At 37.7% G+C, this 19,574-nt stretch overlaps 2 protein-coding genes across 3 annotated transcripts in view; one reads left to right on the forward strand and one right to left on the reverse strand.

The window, feature by feature from the left end:
* The window catches only part of pi4kab (phosphatidylinositol 4-kinase, catalytic, alpha b), a 37,273-nt gene extending 27,047 nt beyond the window's left edge, over positions 1–10,226 (reverse strand). For both annotated transcript variants that reach the window (XM_061729495.1, XM_061729494.1), the window contains exons 1-17: positions 10,109–10,226; positions 8,199–8,315; positions 7,546–7,639; positions 7,023–7,111; positions 6,860–6,932; positions 6,524–6,786; positions 6,249–6,315; positions 4,784–4,932; positions 4,625–4,690; positions 4,406–4,502; positions 3,784–3,975; positions 3,565–3,665; positions 3,261–3,390; positions 2,414–2,543; positions 2,208–2,303; positions 1,901–2,084; positions 1,380–1,483 (exon numbers count right to left, since the gene is read on the reverse strand). In XM_061729495.1, coding sequence (XP_061585479.1) covers positions 1,380–1,483; positions 1,901–2,084; positions 2,208–2,303; positions 2,414–2,543; positions 3,261–3,390; positions 3,565–3,665; positions 3,784–3,975; positions 4,406–4,502; positions 4,625–4,690; positions 4,784–4,932; positions 6,249–6,315; positions 6,524–6,786; positions 6,860–6,932; positions 7,023–7,111; positions 7,546–7,639; positions 8,199–8,315; positions 10,109–10,207 — 2,051 coding nt within the window. In that variant the 5' untranslated portion in view covers positions 10,208–10,226. The remainder of the gene's footprint in view (positions 1–1,379; positions 1,484–1,900; positions 2,085–2,207; positions 2,304–2,413; positions 2,544–3,260; positions 3,391–3,564; positions 3,666–3,783; positions 3,976–4,405; positions 4,503–4,624; positions 4,691–4,783; positions 4,933–6,248; positions 6,316–6,523; positions 6,787–6,859; positions 6,933–7,022; positions 7,112–7,545; positions 7,640–8,198; positions 8,316–10,108) is intronic.
* A 2,322-nt stretch (positions 10,227–12,548) lies between these two features.
* Positions 12,549–16,690, forward strand: snap29 (synaptosome associated protein 29). Its single transcript, XM_061730069.1, has 6 exons — positions 12,549–12,601; positions 13,424–13,669; positions 13,762–13,955; positions 14,982–15,067; positions 15,144–15,248; positions 15,524–16,690. The coding sequence occupies exons 2-6, from the start codon at positions 13,424–13,426 to the stop codon at positions 15,679–15,681; spliced, it is 789 nt and encodes a 262-aa protein (XP_061586053.1). The 5' UTR covers positions 12,549–12,601; the 3' UTR covers positions 15,682–16,690.
* Positions 16,691–19,574: the final 2,884 nt, after the last annotated feature.

Consider the following 19,574-nt stretch of genomic DNA (forward strand, 5'->3'; position numbering starts at 1 on the left):
TGACTTCCAGAATACTCTTATCATCAATGAAAGAGGTGATAAATCGCAGTCAAAATCCTGTTACACAAACTGTTGACGAAACAAAGACATACAGAATGTGACCTGAATGGCATAACTACAGTGACCATGTCATTATAGTTGGACAATGATTTGTATCTGTCCTAATTGCTGCGTGTACCAGTTGAGAGGGAAGGTTATAGTCTATACTTTCAGACAGGCGTAGATAAAATAGAACATTTTGTTAGTTTGCTAGATCTTAAGATCATGTTAAAGATCATGACTGCATGTGCAGTTGTCAGTTGGTTGTTGCACCTAGGTTAATGTTTTGAGTTCTTTTTTTATTGATACATAAAGGCTTGATAAGAGCCTTAAATCAGAGCAGACTGAGTTCCCCAGCTTCTGTTCTAACAGAAAAGACTTATACCCCGTCCACACGTAGCCGGATATCTGCTAAACCGGAGATATTTTCCTACGTTTGGACCTGTCATCCACACGAAAACGCAAATAAACGAAGGTTTAAAAAAACTCCGGGCAAAGTGAATATTTTTGAAAACTCCGTTTATGTAGATGCGTGTAGACACACACAACCGGAGTTTCGCGTTTTCGAACGTCACATTATGCGCCAAAACAACAACAAATCTGCTCTGACATGTGCCTTTTGTTTACTACAGAAATACAGATGATCCAGCATCTGTTCTCCAAGCTATTAAATAAATGGTCTCTGGTCTTGACCACCGCTTACTGCGTTACACCGACACAGAGCCTACGGCGTAGGGCTGCGTCTATAACGTGGCAGCTCCGTGGCGGGACACGGGGGGGAGAAGGAGACGCGCCTGCCGGGGAAGCGGAGCCGCGGAGGTGCAGCTTCCCCGGGAGCCGCAGATTATCTACAGGTTTGAAATGCTTATGAATGTGGTCGAAAACGCAGATCTTCGGTTACGTGTGGAAGGGGTTTTTTTTTTTTAAACGATGTAATGTGGATGCAAATTTTTTTATAAACAGAGGGGGGAAATATTCGGTTTTAAAAATACCCGGCTACGTGTGGACGGGGTCTTAGTTTGCTTTTCTTTTTGCAAGATCTTTCATGTGATTTTTCGAGATAATCTGCGAGTGTTGCATGTGATCGCTGCAGAGGGACTACAGAGTTAGCATTAAGTTTAAAACCTTTGGATTTTTCTGGAAACTCTCTACTGAATCCCTGACACAGACATCAGACTGTTATACACTACTGAGAAAATCACATCATGTTTACATCTGTTTACATGATGGAAATTTTAAAAAGTGATTAATAACTCGCAACTGGCTTTAAGTAAACTTAAAACAGAGTAGTCTCCTTATTTATCTGGTTTTAAAACGTGAGCGTAATACCAGATGCAGACCTGTAACCATGATCTCTGTAGTCTTTGGTTGCCGAGTAGACCACAGAACTGGCTTTTACGCTGATCTGCTGGAACAGATTCCACACCTCCTGGTAGATGTATTGCTACGACACACAAAAAAGAGAACCTTAAAATAAAACTGCAAGCACAAATGCTGATCAATTTATAGCCTTTAATTGTAGCCTATCACATTTAAGGTTGGCTGGCTGTCAAAAGGCGGGTTATTAAACCCCCCTCGTGTCATCTTAAACACTGGAATCTATTCTGAGTGACGAGTGTGCTGAACAACTAAACACCACCCAGCCAATTTACAAAAACACCAATGCAGCTTAAAGAAAGATTGGGCCAGTTTCATCTACATCACAGTAAATAACTCAATAAATTAATAATAAATTATATAAAAACTCCCAAGTCTCTATAGTAGCTCCATGAACTTTTTATTACCCTCTTCATTCATAACAAATTAAATAATGGCAGCAAGCTGATGTACAACCACATCATCACGGTGATTGTGTACTTACATTTCCTGTGATGACCATGCAGCCCAGCTGGTCTATAATTAGTACGTCCAGCTGTGACGGAGGTTGGCAGAACTTTTGTTGAAGGATTTGTAAGATGTGCTCCATGACTTTAGGAGTGTCTCTCAGAGCGACTGCGATGTGGCCAAGGGCACGGATGGTGTGATCTGGAATTAGATGAGCATCCCTGGGAGAAACATTAGTTATATTTACAAAACTGGTCATTAGTATCAAATCAGTTTTCACATAATCTCAGGGACTCAATAACAATTTATTATTTTTTTAAAGTAAAACTAGAAATGTGGCTAACTTGTCATTCTCCTGGGAAATGTACAGACGGTTGGACAGACTGGCCAGAAAGGCCTCTACAATCACATGGTCCATGGTCAAACCGGCTTTCAGACATCTGAGGGAGGAGAAAAGCACAATATGAAAATGAATTGTTTAAATTAAAAAAAATTAAAAAGATTTTGTAACTTTTTATTTCAATTCTCCAATTGTGTGTCCATATCTGACCTGCAGATGTTATCAATGGAGATATCTCTGAGCTGCTCATACATGGAAGGCTGGTCTCTTCTGCTTGACAGTATGTTGATAGTAGACTGAGAATGCTCATTGGTCACATTTATCCTAATTTCTCCAGTGCCTTTAAAAAAGTGACAACACAACAAAGTAAGACGATGCAGGCACAACAGAATTCATTGAAATATAATCCTGCACATGAAAAAAAGAAAGGACTAAGTGTAAAACAAATCTAGAGAGCGTGTTTTAAATTTAAAAGATGATCAATGGAAAGGCAGTAGCCTCGAGGGAACAACACTGAAAATTAAAAACATGGATTGCATCTGTCACTGCCTGAATCTGTAGCCATTTGGATCAATCAGGAACAGTAGTTGGATGTGAAATCTAGTATTGATTTGGTACATTTACCATGGTATAATTAGTTACACCACTTTTGCTCCATTTACTCTTTTGCTGTGCTTCACATTCTGTAAGAAGGATGTTTAAACTTGCCAGATTTTTGTAGTTTGAAATTAAATGTCCATTTGAGATAGTTTAATAATGAATCCAGTTTTCTATCCAGTTTTATATTGATCCCTCTGAAAGTCATTTGGCTTTTAAGCAGTAAAAAAGTTAATCAAAAACTGAATCTATGAATTGCTGCTTCTGTGACTCAGGATTCAATATTTCAACATACCTTCCCTAAAAGATTTTACAAATGAAATTCTTAATAAAAAATAGAAAAACCATAATAATAATAATCCCTATTTTGGCCACCATACAATTCCAATCAAAACCACGTATGCTGATGAATACAGGAGTGATGCCTCTCAGGTCAGATGTGGACATGATCAGTGTTTACCTGTGCTGCACTGGTTATGATACTTGTAGAGTTTTATTAAAACAGGGGAAGGAACAACCAGGAAATCCCTGAGAGAAGTTGTGGCAGAGTGAGCAACTACTGGAAACCTCTCGCACAGACGACCCAGGCCCTGAAATGGTTAACATAACCCATTAAAAAAAAAAAAAGATTAAAATTGAATTTATAACAGGTAATAATGAGTCCAAAGACCTGTGATGCTATGACACACGCTTTCTGTGACAAATCACATTTAATGGGTAATTATATTCACAAACGGGGCTCTTTTTAAACTGAAGTATTATACCTGTAGGCAACAGATGAGCAGGGGCATGTGAGCAATGATGACTTTACTAGATGTCTTTGACTGCAGCTTCTCTGACAGTTTGGTGCACAGATTCTCAGCACCTGACAAGAGCCAGAGAAACACCAGAAAGGAAAAGTGACCCAAGCAGAACGAATAAACATGTCCAGCATCCCTCTGATTGTGCCAGCTCGACACAGTGTCCAGCTCACAATGGATTACCTTGCTCGTCTTTGACGGCCCAAACCATGAGATCCACGCAGGCAGCGTTGGCTTGGCAACGGAGCTTGAGGGGGCTCTGTTCCCCCGGCAACACCCCCGTGTCATGAAGCACCCTCTGCAGCTCTGACTGACTGCTGCTGAACTGCTCCAGAACAAAATCATGCACTTCCCGGACAAATGTCGGCTGCAGGGCTAAGAAGACAACGGTGTAAACGATTAACAAACAGAACTACATACAGGACTGTCTCAGAAAATTAGAATATTGTGATAAAGTCCTTTATTTTCTGTAATGCAATTAAAAAAACAAAAATGTCATACATTCTGGATTCATTACAAATCAACTGAAATATTGCTGATTATGGCTTACAGTTTAAGATTAAGATTCCCAGAATATTCTAATTTTTTGAGATAGGATATTTGAGTTTTCTTAAGCTGTAAGCCATGATCAGCAATATTAAAATAATAAAAGGCTTGCAATATTTCAGTTGATTTGTAATGAATCCAGAATGTATGACATTTTTGTATTGCAGAAAATAAAGGATTTTATCAGAATATTCTAATTTTCTGAGACAGTCCTGTAAATCAGAAGGCTGTTTGACTTTACTGCATTATGACGTTTTACCTTTCATGTTGTACAGTGTGTCACGCAGCATTTTGAACACACACACGTAGAGAGTGTCGTTGAAGATTTTGTAGTAGAGGTTCATTCCAGGATTAGACTTTACAAAGAAAAAAAACAGAGATAGGGGAACGAAACAATGACAAGATTATTACACTGACCAGAGCATATACTTCAGTCTTGAATTAGAATGCCATTCACAGACAGTAGTTATAAAATTACCTCTGTGACGTCCGTCATAGCGGCCTCCAGAGTTTTCAAAAAGGAGTCCGAGACAAACATCTTCACCTAAAGGTCAGCAATACACACAATGAATATAAAACAGCACATTTTCCAGCAACAGTGGCAACACTTTGGTGAGTATTTAGTGGGCTACTGCACCATGCCCAGCAGATGTCGGAGCAGATCCACTGGAACCTCCACCTCGTTTTCACCCTCTCCCTGGAAAAGCGGAGACACTGAGAAACTGGAGCTGACTGTGGAGAAATAGTATTCGGGGTCGACTGTGCTGCTGTCTGGAAGATAGGCACCTGCGAGCAGAAGGACCAGAAGACATGAGAGAGTAGCGCAGGGAACAGCTTTTGACTGGTTTCTTTAGTGTGTATTGTGTAACGCTCTGGTCCCACTGGGATGGAAGCACTGTGGTTCAGCTGCAGTTTGGAGATTGCATAAGAATCCTGACATCCCACTGATGTAATTATACAATCATGTTCACATTCGCCTCCAAAAACTGTGGCTACTTCTAGACATTACTTGCTATTTCTGCTATTCCACTTATAAATAGGATGAAATCACAGGACGGGCGGCGTCCAAGAGAAAAACATGCATTTCCAATTCTAAAATGAACCTCTACTTTTTTACAAAAATTGCCTTTTGCACTCATCTTAGTACTAGTAAATGTTGTATTTATTTATGTGAACTTTTTAAGAATGTCTTGTCTATCTGTTGTGCCTGCGCACTTTATATGTTTCACCGAGGGAAGTGGGAAACGTCCTCTCGATTCCTTGTATGTCTTGACATGTGAAGAATTGACAATAAAGCTACTTTGACTTTGACTACTTGTCCATGGCCTAAAACCTCACCGAGACCCTCTGAATTGTTCACCCATGGCCTCGGAAATCGGCCAAATGATCAGTGCTATTCTTGTATCTGATTTCTTGCTAGCTCGATCTGCCATGACGTGGCTAAACTGTAGCTGAACACCAAAATAGACTTGGCCCGTGTCTTCAGTGGAGCAGAGCGGAGAGTCGGTTTGCTGCGTGGACATGTTTCACATACACTGCAGAGCTTCTGGTGGGACCACTCTCACAGAGAAGAGCGGAGTGAGCACGATTCCCAATGGCTGGTGCAGCCGGATCACGGTGCTTCTGTGCCCGATTGGACCCAGGAGTAACGCTTCACATTTATACAATGAGGTTCATTTCTTATGACTACATTAGTCAAGACACAGAAGTTCTGCTGAAATTCTACGCGTCTCCAATGGATTTTTTCCATTAGAGCCACAAATCCCAAAGAACAAATAATGACATAAATTTAAAGAAGCTTTGGTGAGACAAAAAAAAAAACACTTTGTCACCAATTACCTAACATTAATAAAGACACGGCAGATTCCCTTTAAAATGATAGGCGGGTAAGTACAACAAAGCAAGAAAAATATCACCTCAGTTAAACATTTTGACTGAGTAAAAGTCTGAGGTACAGGTCGAATGTTTCATTTTACCCTCAAATAAATATACAAATATAAAATTACAACATGCAATTTCTGGCTCTCAATAAAAGGCCATGAAAGTTGAAGGAACGCAGGGTTGAACAAAAACACGATCAAAGCAGCTTGTGCTCCTTTTACCTTCAAAGTAATGTGGACCAGGGGCGGTGGGAGAGCAGGGCGAGTGACCTGCCGGGTCTGTGGAGATCTACAAAACAACAACATTTATTAAATCACTAACCAAACAATGTTATTGACGATAACCTTTTACATTTAGAGAAAAAAAATAAAAATAAAAAATAAAAATCAGTAAGAAAACAAACAAAAAAAACAAACTTCTGCTACCATTTACTATTTATTTTTTTCCAACACAATGCTGTTTGATATCTACCAGATCCGTAAAAACTGACGCTGACCTGTGCAGAGGAATCCAGGTTAGTCCCTGTGCGTCTGCGGAGTGTGTCATTCTGGCACACTGTGAGCAGGGAGGATGGAAGAATTGAACGAAAATCATTGAAGGATCTGCGCCGAACACCCTCTGTTTCCTCTGCGACGCGGCGAGCCTGAGGTGAATCTTTGGGGAAGAGCCTGGACAACAGGGCTTCATCTGTGTTGCTGTAGCGGCCGAAGGCTCGAGTCATGCCAAGCAGACTCGGGACAGCGTACCTGCACAGGAAGACTGCAGACAAGAATGTAACGACGGTTTTTCAATCTGAGGAGTACTGGCATGCTTCTTGAATTTGCGTATATACCTTTTTCATGATTATCAGGTGTTTGGCACATCTCTTGTAAGGCCTGCATGACCTCCATTATGGTGTTCAAGATCTTTAGAAAGGGTAGTAGAAATAGCTTAGTGCTTTACTGTATAACACACTTACCAAATAATGACATACAATAACCATTTTCTCAGCTGACCTCCTGTCGGGAGTCTGGGTCCATCTGAGCCACATCTGACAAAAGTGTTACAAGGCAGAAGCTGAAGTTTTCTGCAACTGGGAGAAATTCTAGGAAGAAAATTAGACAAATGCGCCGTTAAAAGAAGCAGCCATTAAAAAAAAAAAAAAGAAAAAAAAAAAAAGATATGGGAAGAAGTGAAAAGAAAAAGACTAAACAACAGAATTAGGCATCGGAATGAAAAACATACAGTTCATTTTTGCCAATATTTCATATGACGGATATAGTAACACAAAGTGGAATCTGCAGTTGAGGTCTTTTAGATAGGCAAATATAAAAAAAAAAGAATATATACATATATTTATATATATATATATATATAAATAAAAATAAATAAATACACACACATATATTAAGACACTGCTGATAATAAAAAGACACAAAATTTGATACAATTCATTAAAACTATGTGTAAACAGAGCCTTCTTTAAATCAAATAGCCACCCGCCCCACCACCACCACCATACAAGAGGACTTCTCTTACCCTTTCCTTTCTTTCCCAAGCTTTCTTCAATCCATTGGACCCGTGGCAATCCCCTCAATAGGCTCAGTAAGTACGGAACAAGTACGTCTTTGTGCTGCCAGAGTAAAGCAAATCGTTGCACACCATAAACAACTACACTTGCCAGCACTTGTATTTACCCCACACATTGCAATAAGTCAAAATTACGACGCGCCGTTAATTCTGACAGTTAAATCTGACTCAAAGCTAATGTGAGATTAGATTAATGTGGAAAAGTAACATCGTCTCCCCACAATCAGAAGCAAGGGAAGCTTTCCAACACTGTGTCTCAGTGTGATGAGGTTAGCAGCTTAGCCGGTCAACTGCATGTCTAATCACCAGCGTAATCAGATTATGGGAATGAGCTTATCATGGTGATATACAGAATTCAGAGTCCAGTGAAAGGCTGGGGCAAAAATGGGCAAATAATAGTCATTCTCCATTATTACTACTTATTTTTTGTTATACGTCCTCCCAGGATTTTTATATAACAACCTAAGCTGTTTAAGAGTTGGATCAATCCCATATTTATATATCATATCTAAATCTACCACACCATCTATTAAGGATAAGGACAGCATGCAATAAATCTGCAAAATTCAGATGACTCAACATATCAGCTCTTTACTACCCACCTGTAGCCCAGACTCCACCAGAAACACAGCCAGAGCGATGACAGCATCCCTGCGACGCACATCTAAAGTGAACACACCCCGGACTTCCACTGGACACATACATTGCAGTTTCTGGATCTAAAACAACACAAAGAGTTCAGTATAATTTAAAAATGTATATCAAAATATTACAAATAAGCTCATTATATCTGACAATCCAGGCTATTTATATGCACACCATCTAACTATTTATCTCAATCCAGCAGTTTTTTCTTCTGTAACATGTACTTTTCCCCCTATATTGTTGCAGTCTTGTTTGAAAAATATCTCAATATTATTACAACACTGAAAGATGCTCTAATACACAGTACTCGAGTTGTAAAAGAAAATATCAGGGGGGATGGTGGATTTTATCATATGGGGACAGATAATTTGTGCTGATTACAAATAATATAATATATTACAAATAATAGCAGTGACCAAAACACCTGCAGAAATACTGCAGGAATGACATAGCAGCAGTTAAATGCAGCCTTCTGTAAGCTTTAAATATCCACTGGGCTTACATCAAATACATCAAAACACAACAATAAAAAACTGTTTTCTGAACTTATCAATATGACTCTGTCCTTCACAGGATAAGTAAAATGGATCACTGCAAAAACTCACAATCTTAACAAGAATATTTGTCTTATTTCTAGTTAAAATGCCTCATTTTAGTAAAAAAAAAAAAAAAAATCATTACACTTAAAACAAGACTCATCACTGGAAAAAACAACAATTTTCACCTGTTTCAAGTAGATTTTCACTTGAAATAAGTAGAAAAATCTGCCAGTGGAACAAGATTTTTTTTTGCTTGTAATGAGAAGATAAATCTTGTTCCACTGGCAGATTTTTCTACTTATTTCAAGTGAAAATGTACTTGAAACAGGTGAAAATTGTCAAATAAGTTATTTTTCTGGTGATGACTCTAAATGTTGAAATAGCAGTAAAACCACATTCATTGATGAAATGACATAAGGGATGGAAAGGGGGGATGGCAGTTTTACAGGAGGGATGATTTGGACCGTTTTTATTTCAGGGGGGATGCCATCCCCCCTCAACTCCAGTACTGCTTATACATGGTCAAGACATGATTCTATGCATATACCATATTAGTTTTGTGCATGCATTTTCAACGTATCCGGCATTAAACATGTGTTTCTGTTTGCAAGCAGAAGGTTACTGTATTCATCTCCTAGATGTTAAATCAAAGTGGTTAATATATTAATAATTTCCCAGTCCTGGTACATCTTCATCTTTTTAATCACTTGTAAGTCGTTTTATTGCTAAACAAATGTAATGTAAAGTATGCATGGGGAGCAGTGTTTAATGGTCCAAGAACCGGACAGCCTGTTCACAGAAAGTCAATACAATCCTCTAGGAATTATGTAACTAATTTATGGGTGATATCATGCGCCATGTGGCTGTCAGCGATTTATTGAAGTCATGTATTGATAACTGCCCAGATATGTTCCGTTCAAGACTCTGACAAATGTAATTAACAGTCTTATTAGAGCCTATGATCCAAACCCCAGCTTCAACAGGTTAGTAAAGTGTCCTGAAAGCTGAATCTCCAGTCGTAACTCTGTAAACCTGTTTGACTGCAGTGCTCCAGCCTTGTTTGATGCAGTCACAGCCTCCTCTAAACCAGCGACGACACTTTCCTCTGCATTGCTTTTTTTCTCCCCAAAACAAGACAGTGAAACAGGAGATCAATGACTCCTAAATACGGACAACCATTTAGCAGCAGCCCGGCTGTCACGTCTGTTATCAAAATAAAGGCAGCGCCTGCGGAAGCGGAGCGACACCCGAGCAACAGCGCTGCCAACTTACAGCCAATTAAGGCTTATTTCTGCAGGTGGAGGACACTCGGGCATCTCTTTGCTCACCTTTTCGATGGGCGCAGGGCGGTGGATAGCCAAGGAGCGAGCCAGAGACAGGACTGTGTTGAAATAAAAGCCTCTCGTACCTCCTCCCGCCACAGACATGTTTATCTGTGCATGGGCAGCAGCAGCAGCAGCAGCAGCAGCTGAGCCGCAGTACGGCGGCGCTACAGCCACTCTCTCACTTAAGCTTTACATCAGTACACCAAACCCAACTTATCTAGAGTTTATTTAATATATATATTAAATATCTATAGATATATCTCTAGATATATTTAAGATATATTTCTTTATATATATTATATATAATAATACTGTTTGCGTTTTTACTGCGCAGGATGAGCCCCTGGAAGAGCTTGCGGTGACGTCACCAAACGCAACTTTTTTTTTTTTTTTTTTAATTTAACATTTGCCAAAAGTACAATTAGTACTCGGGTTGCAAAAAAATCAGGGGGGATGGTGGGTTTTATCATATGGGGACAGATAATTTGTGCTGATTACAAATAATATAATATATTACAAATAATAGTACTGACCAAAACACCTGCAGAAATACTGCAGGAATGACATAGCAGCAGTTAAATGCAGCCTTCTGTAAGCTTTAAATATCCACTGGGCTTACATCAAATACATCAAAACACAACAATAAAAAACAGTTTTCTGAACTTATCAATATGACTCTGTCCTTCACAGGATAAGTAAAATGGATCACTGCAAAAACTCACAATCTTAACAAGAATATTTTTCTTACCGTATTTCTAGGTAAAATGTCTCATTTTATTAAACAAATCTCATTACACTTAAAACAAGACTCATCACTGGAAAAAACAACAATTTTCACCTGTTTCAAGTAGATTTTCACTTGAAATAAGTAGAAAAATCTGCCAGTGGAACAAGATTTTTTTGCTTGTAATAAGAAGATAAATATTGTCCCACTGGCAGATTTTCCTACTTATTTCAAGTGAAAATTTACTTGATACAGGTGAAATTAAGTAATTTTTCTGGTGATGATAAATGTTGAAATAGCAGTAATACCACATTCATTGATGAAATGACATAAGGGAATAATAATAATAAAGGAAAGGGGGGGTAGCAGTTTTACAGGGGGGATGATTTTGACCGTTTTTATTTCAGGGGGGATGCCATCCCCCCTCATCCCCCCTCAACTCCAGTACTGAGTACAATGATTACATATCTTCATATATCTTCACATTATGCAATGACAAGTTGAACTATAACATATAAAGAGTATAAATCAAATAACATACAAAACAAAAAGCACAATACATTATAACCAGCTAGGGGGGATGAAATTATAACAAAAAGCCAAAACATTTACACACACTTATGGTTTTGATTGCTTTTGAATTTGTAGAAAACTTAATAGATTCCAGATACGGATTGAATTCATAATGAAAAGTTAAAAAAAAAGGGGTTTTTGTGTAAGAATTTTGATTTGTGGATGTGGAATTTTTTGCAAGGATAATCAACAAATGAATAATAAATGTTTCTTTTGGCTTTGTTCTAATCGTTACATGGTCAAAAAAAACACACAACACATCATTCCAAAATAACTTGAAATCAGTTTCAATGCTTTCAAACACAAAATTACACAAATCACTCCAGAAAGTTTGAACAATGGGGCACAAAACGCAACTTATTACTGGCGGTGGATGTAAAATACGCAAGTCTTTTCTACGGGCACATTAAATAACTTTGTATGCGACAAATAATGCACTGTTTGCCTTTTTACTGCGCAGGATCTTTTTTATTTATTTATTTATTTTTTTATTGAGCATTTTAGAGATTTAGAACATATAGACATTCAGCCAAACATTTATACCCAAAAACTTATGCGAAACACAAAAAAAAATTGCAATACAGTATACAATATACAATTATATATATGTATTAATGAATCAAATAAAAATATCAATAAAATTAATTTAGCTTAATCAAGCAAGACAGAAAAAAGGTCTATAATATGACAATGTGTGTTCTCTCTTTTGGTTTGACATAAGTTTAAAGGAGTCTATATATATAGTCTATAAAATCCCCAAGGAAAGCATTGAAATTTGGGAGTGACTGAGAATTTTGCTTTGTGTATATGAAATTTACCAATTGCAATCATAAGATTTACTATGTAACTTACTATGTATAAAATTCTCAAAATCAGTCCAAAACGCAGATGAGAGTGAGCAGTGATAAAACAAATGTATGGGAGTTCCAGGCTCAATTACTGCGCAGGATGACCCCCTGGAAGAGCTCGCTTATTTATAGTTTCTTTTTCAAAAGCTACTAAACTGGCGGTGGATGTAAAACACGCAACAGTATTTTCTACGGGCACATTAAATAACTTTTTATGCGACCAATAATGCACTGTTTGCGTTTTTACTGCGCAGGATGAGCCCCGGAAGGGCTCGCGCCACGTCACCTGACGTCACCGGAAGTGCTGAGTCAGCTGATCGAGAGAAGAACCTGCGGCGACGACGGGCAAAGGTTTATTTCCTCACTTACGATCTTTGATACGATCTAATTTTAGACATATTATATCTCATAAAGGAAAATGTTAAACCTGGTAACTTTCTGTTGTTACTTCGTTAGCGTATCTAGCCATTTGTACAGGCGACCTTTCTAGAAAAGCCCTCGACTGTCTGGCCAACACCCACGAAGTATGATTATAAAATAATAAAGACAGTGATGGTTATTATTATTACCCCCCGTTTACACAATATACGAGTCTTACTGGCAGGTTATATGTGTTAAACTGTTCTCTTTGTCTGGATTGACTCCGTCACTAAAACAGTAGTATTTTGTTGAAACTAGAGCTGGGATTCATGTGATTTCCTGCGAAAAACATGTAATTTTTCAAACCAACATGTCCCCTGCGAGATGAAACTAAGCGATAGCATTAGAAATGTTACTTACTTAGACATTATGTAGTTCTTACACAGGGTCCATTAATCAGTAAGTTAGGAAAGTTTCGAGGTCTGAAGCCATAATCAGCAATATTAAAATAATAAAAGGCTTGCAATATTTCAGTTGATTTGATATGAATCCAGAATGTATGACATTTTTGTTTTTTTAATTGCATTACAGAAAATAAAGGACTTTATCACAATATTCTAATTTTCTGAGACAGTCCTGTAAATACTTCCTTTTTTTTCCAAATTTGCTTGGTTTCCAATTAATTACAAATTATTTGTTTTGTCTTGTTTTATTTTCTGAACTGACTGAAGGTGAAAGCCCATTCCCGCCTCGAAACAATCATTAGACATTGAAAGTTCACTTATGATTGTTTTATTTGTTTTTACCTCGCAGATGGCCTACCCTAGCTCCCATAACCCATTTGCAGATGATGATGACGAGGAAGCTTTCAAGCCTAAGAGTAGAGGTTTCCACGACAATGACCATGACGATGATGACAGCGGGTTGACTGAACCAGAGAGGAGACAGCGGTATCTCCAGCAGCAAGTGATGCGCACAGCTCAGTCTGCGGTGGACAGCAGTTACCGTTCTCTCAGCCTTGTTTACGAATCAGAGAAGATGGGTGTGGAGACTGCAGAGGTATGCAACTCTAATGAGGTTTACAAATACATGGTGTTGTGTCTGGGAAGGAGATAGACTGTCCAGTTTTTTTTTTTTTTTTGTCTATGTAGGAACTGGTGCGACAGGGTGAGGCTATTAGGAGGACAGACAAGATGCTGGACAACATGGATCAGGACTTGAATACCAGCCAGAAGCATATTAACAGCATCAAGAGTGTCTGGGGGGGACTCGTCAATTACTTCAAGAGCAAACCAGAGACAAAACCACCACCTGAAGAGCCAAACACTTACCTGGCCAGTGATACGTAAGTTTCAGGGTCTCCTACTTTGCATCAGTGCTGTCATCCAGTTCAACAGAATATTTTTATAATCTGATTTTTTGTCCTTACATAATGAATGGGTTGGATTTAAAGTATTTTACTAAGGACATTAAAGATACACTCACCAGCCACTTTATTAGGTACACCAGGTGTACCTAATAAAGTGGCCAATGGGTGTATTATGCTATTTTATATAGTATTGGACTTGTATTATAATATTGAATGTTTTTTAAACCTAATTTTGTACACAATGGCAAATATGTGATGTCATAGCACAAGCATACCACAACAGACCTTAAAAAAGACACGAGTGGTTGTAAAACAATTACTAAAAAAGATTGACAACACTTGTAAAAGCAATATACAAGTAACAAAAAAGTACCAACATAAATGGATAAAAAGGGGAAAAAAAATCAGAATTTAATGGTTAAAAGTCCACAAAAAGATCATTTTTAAATCAAGTGCAAAAGATCAGTGAGTCACATCTACGCTCTTAAGTTTAGTGCTGGTCCTGTCGCTGTCTGGCAAATTAAAATAAAAAACTTACACCAAAAGCTCTGTCTCGTTTATTCCTGGACATTCTGGGAGCATCAAGGGCTCCTTCATTTACAGAGTAGAGAGCTAGGTGATGGGGGAAATTAGATTTTTAAGATGAGACAGAGCTCTGCCATTAAGGACTCTGTATGTGATGAGAAGGATTACACTTTTTTTCTAAAAGGTGCCAGTGCAGAGCGGCTAAAAGAGGTGAAATGTGATCTCTGAATCAGTTCACAATCTGGACACTGTGTTATAGATTGAGTGAAAGATTTTCAGAGAATAATGTTTATTACTGGAACCTACAGCTAAAAGGAGATGCACCAATTCTTTTATTGCACTTGAATTATTACAGGCAGTTTTAGGGACCAAATTTGAAATAATGTTTAATAAAAATTAAAACAAAACAACAAATTATTAGATTTGATTTATGTTGTATGTTTTTTATTGACTGTCTTTCTCTCCCTTTTGCCTCAGACTACAGAGTGCCTTATCAAGTAGCAGACAATATGAAGATAAGTACCAGGCCAGCCACCCCAACCTAAGAAAGTTGGAGACAGGAGGTAAGAATTTGCACAAGAACCTTCATGTGATATTTCACAAACTGGGTCCCACGTTTTTGTGAATCCTGTGTTTCAGGTTTTGGAGCTGCTGCGTCAAATGATGGCGCCTCATCCAGACAGAACGGACACCCTCAGAACAGGCACCTCAAGGACGCTCACCAGACCCTTGACAGAAATTTAGGTAAATATATTTAATTCTCAATCATCTTTTCTCCTCCTTCCATCAAATACATTGTTATTAATATGCACTTGGATATTAAAGTTCAGATAATATTCTTCACCCTGGATAAATACAACCTCAGATGATCGATTCAGCGCCATTTACGACAACTTACTATTCTATAGTATAAAATATGGATTGGAGAGCATAGAAGTGACATATATTTTGATTTGATGTTTCTAGTGTAGAAATAAATTCATGTAATACTAATCTAATGTCTGATCTGAATGACGTAGATGACATGTCTGATGGCTTAAGCAGACTGAAGAACCTTGGGCTTGGTCTACAGTCTGAAATTGAGAACCAGGACGAGTCCATTGATTCTCTATTTAACAAAGTGGACAAGATGGACGTGAGGATCCACAAAACAAACCAACAGATAAAAAAACTTTAAATAAGACACACACCTGGAATCATCCTACTTTGGACAACAGTTGGCTGCATTTTATGCCCACACGACCCCTCGTCCTGGCCTTTGTTGAATAAAACATGCCTTGTTTTTGTTTTTCTTTTGTTTCTATTTTTTTTTTAAGTCATTCTTTCACCTGGAAGGAAAATTAATGTATTGGACCTTGTCTTTCCATGTGTGGTCTGTCTTTTTCCTTTTTAATTTTTTTTTGTTTATTCTAAATCACAAAAAAAATGATGTAAATGACAGCCAGCTTGTTCGACGTGTGAGAACATGGATGAATTGTTTGACAAGTGGACAAAAGAAAAACACATATTTTCTCCCCTGTTCTATGTGAAGCTGACAGTGATTTCTGAACCTGCCGCTACAAATGTTTAAAACCTCCAGGGAGCAGCACATTGAGCGTCACATTTGCCTTAGATGTAATATGTATTTACAGCTGAAAATCTCTGGAATTGTGTCATGATTTTGTGGACCATCTCCCACGAGATCCTTCACTCTGAGTTATTCTCATCATTTTCTGTCTGAATTATAGTTTCCATGTTTTCTGTAGCTGTGCACAAATTGTTACATTTGTGAGGTATTTTATGAATTTCTGCAAGATGAATCTGAAGGAATTATAATCATAGCAGGAATAATTTTAACCAGCTGATTTTGTACATAAAATGCAGAAATAAGTGAATATTCCTCTGACAAAATTGTAATGTGAAATTTATTTGCAGGGTTACATTTATTACTTTTTTTGTGTAAGAATTAAATCCCAAATCTGTACTAAGTACCCACACATAAGGACATGTTCATCATTTATTTATGTCTGGCAAAACTCCACCAACTTCCAATAAGCACAGATATGAAAAAAAGTCATAAAGATGTTGTGATTCCTGCAGCTTTTATCATTTAGAACATGTTTAATATTTAGCCGTTGCAGTTCAGGTTGTAAATGGGCCAAGAAAGAAGCAGAAGAGAATAGAAAAGCAACCAATTAGACATTTCCTGAAAGACATATTACAGATGTGGACAAATTTGCTGGTATACTTAAATTAAATAAAGAAAAAAACAAATGGGTACTAAAATAACTTGAAAGTGACAAAAGCAATGATAAATACAAATTAACTAAAAGTTCACTCATAAAAAATCCCATATTACTTTTGAATTGCGTTAGGTGCAGGAGTGGACAGGTGTCTTGGACCACTTCTCATCTTCAAACTGCTCCAGCTGTGTCAGGTTTCAAGGGTTTCTTCTACAGACTGGATGTTTCAGCCCTTTCCACAGATGTTCAACGGGATACAGACAAGGGCTCCTATAATTTCATTTCCATAAGGCTTCAGAGTAGTCCAGACGGTTCTTTCATCTGATTTATCTGAATGTTTGCAGTCACTGTCTTGTTAGAGGACCCGTGACCTGCAACTGAGACCAAGCTTTATGACACTGCAGCACATTTTACTCCAGAATACATTGATAATCTTATACCCTGCACAGATTTAAGATATATGCATAAAAGCAGGACAAGAACAAAACAAAGCCTCCTCCATGTTTTACAGCAGCTATGATTCATTTTCTCATCTGTGACCATAAAACATATGTGGCTTGTCAAAAACAACAGTTTTGTCTCAGCTGTCAAAAGGACAGTCTCCCAGAAGCTTTGTGGCTTTTCTAGATGGATTTTGACAAATTCCGTCCCCTTTTTGTCCACTTTAGTGCACACACTGATGGATGTTCTTAGGTCTCAGAATTCACCTTGAATCTCTTTGGAAGGTGTTCTTTGCTGTGTGGTTTTTGTTCATACTATCCGCCTCTTCAATTTGTCAGCCCTTTCCCTCTTGCAGCCACGTCCAGGGAGGTTGGCTGTTCTCCCATCTACAGTAAACCTCTGAATTACATTTTTAACTGTAGTCACAGAAACACCAAGCACCAAGATGGTACCTTTACCTTCCATGTTTGTCTGGAATTTTCTTTCTGATCTCCTCAGAGGACTTTGCTTTCTCTGGTCCATGTTTATTGTGGCAAACACCATGACACTATGGGAAGACTTTTCATCCTTTCAGTAGGTAGACTGACCGCAAGAGTGAGGATTCTTGCTATGCTAATTACAAGACACACTTCATTGAACATGCCACTATGGTCAAACTATGTTCAATCTTTTTCAGGGATGCCAACTAATTTGTTTCAATTTGTTTTGTTTTGTTTTAATTTGTTTTAATTTGTTTTCAGTTTCATAAGTTTGTTTTTTTAGATGCAATAGAATATTGTCCTTATCTGGATCAAGGATTTATGTGGCCAATTTATTTTGTCTGACATGCACACAATGGCTCGTTTGTTTTTTTGTTTGTTTTGTAAGCTGGATGTACATTTCACAAGTCACGTCTACTCTATGTAATGAAATGTGCAGACAAAATACTTCAGAACACACGCAGCACGCGACACACACCCGAAGGCACTGGGGCTTTAGCAACAGTAAAATGCTGATGTTCATGCTTAAACACAAACCAGTTAGCTGTTCATTAACCAATAGTTTAATAACTGAACTGTTATTCTTGGAAAATGAAAGGTTTAGCAGGCCAATTAGACTTCAGCAAGGGCCAGTGCCCTTAAAGCTGCAGAATGTCCTAATGCAAAAACACTTGAAAAAATTAAAAAAAAAAAAAATTCTACCCAGTTTGTTTAGGCTTTGGTGTCACTAAACCCAACCAAAGAGTTTGCAAAGAGTTTCTCCAAAGAAAGTGGAAAACATTATTTTATTTTATTTTAACGCTTTTAAAGCTTGATAGTAAAACTGATAAACTCCATTAAATATTAATAGGAGAAGTTTAACATGATCTACTGTTTTTATTTATGTAAATGGCGCAGGAAGTCAAAAGCACCACAAGGTGACGCTAAATCTCAAAAGTGATGTTTCAGGAACTCCAGTAATAAATGATTAAATAAATAAATAATAATAGTAATAACAATAATAATAATTGTCACTGTTAATAATCCTTTATTATGTATTAAAATCATGATTTTTCAGTATCAATTAAAAAGTAATGTGCTGGTAATTAAAGTTCAATGGATATCTTAACAAGTATTTTTTGTCTTTTAAAGTCTAAACTATTTTAAGTAAACAGTATATTTCTTATTGAAGCAGAGAGACTCAATGCTCGACAATTACAATTAACTCTTGAAATATTCTGCTTTGTAATGGTACAAAATACTTAAAAATGATGCTGATCTGCTTGCTTGTTGTTTTTTTTTTTGTTTTTTTACATGTTTTTAATGCCTATCATCTGATGATGTGTGAGAGTGTACTGTCTGTGCCGTGGCCACCTGTGCTACTGTGTCTAGCTCAAGTGCGCATGTTGAGGCATCCATTCATTATCATTCCTCTATGATGGACCAGCTGCTCCTACAGGCACAACAAGCTCTCATTAGAATGACTTGGTAATTGCTGTACCTGTTTCCTGACCACATGTACTGTAGGTTATACACAACTTAGGGGCAATGCAAAGGAGAAAATAGGGGTACCAGCAATATAGGGTCCCAACTAATAGAGGCCCCTGCATGTCTGGACAAAAAAGCATTTTTGTGATGCCTCATGCATGACCCTCATTGTTGCACATGAAACGTATCTACATGAGTAAAGTTTTGTGTCACATCCCAGCTATTTTGCCTTTGATTGTACATGTATGCCTTGTGTCTCGTCGTGATTATTTATCCTCTGCATTCCGTTTGGCCTCATATACAGGACTGTCTCAGAATATTAGAATATTGTGATAAAGTTCTTTATTTTCTGTAATGCAATTAAAAAAAACAAAAATGTCATACATTCTGGATTCATTACAAATCAACTGAAATATTGCAAGCCTTTTATTATTTTAATATTGCTGATTATGGTTTACAGT

The sequence above is a fragment of the Cololabis saira genome, chromosome 9 (genome assembly GCF_033807715.1).
Source record: "Cololabis saira isolate AMF1-May2022 chromosome 9, fColSai1.1, whole genome shotgun sequence".
Taxonomy (NCBI): domain Eukaryota; kingdom Metazoa; phylum Chordata; class Actinopteri; order Beloniformes; family Belonidae; genus Cololabis; species Cololabis saira.

Bases quoted from the DNA above. Each gene is read 5' to 3' on its own strand.
- snap29 (XM_061730069.1), top strand. From the start codon at position 13,424: ATGGCCTACCCTAGCTCCCATAACCCATTTGCAGATGATGATGACGAG. The intron at 13,956-14,981 runs GTAAGTTTCAGG...CTTTTGCCTCAG, and splicing joins ACTTACCTGGCCAGTGATAC to ACTACAGAGTGCCTTATCAA. The intron at 15,249-15,523 runs GTAAATATATTT...TGAATGACGTAG, and splicing joins GACCCTTGACAGAAATTTAG to ATGACATGTCTGATGGCTTA.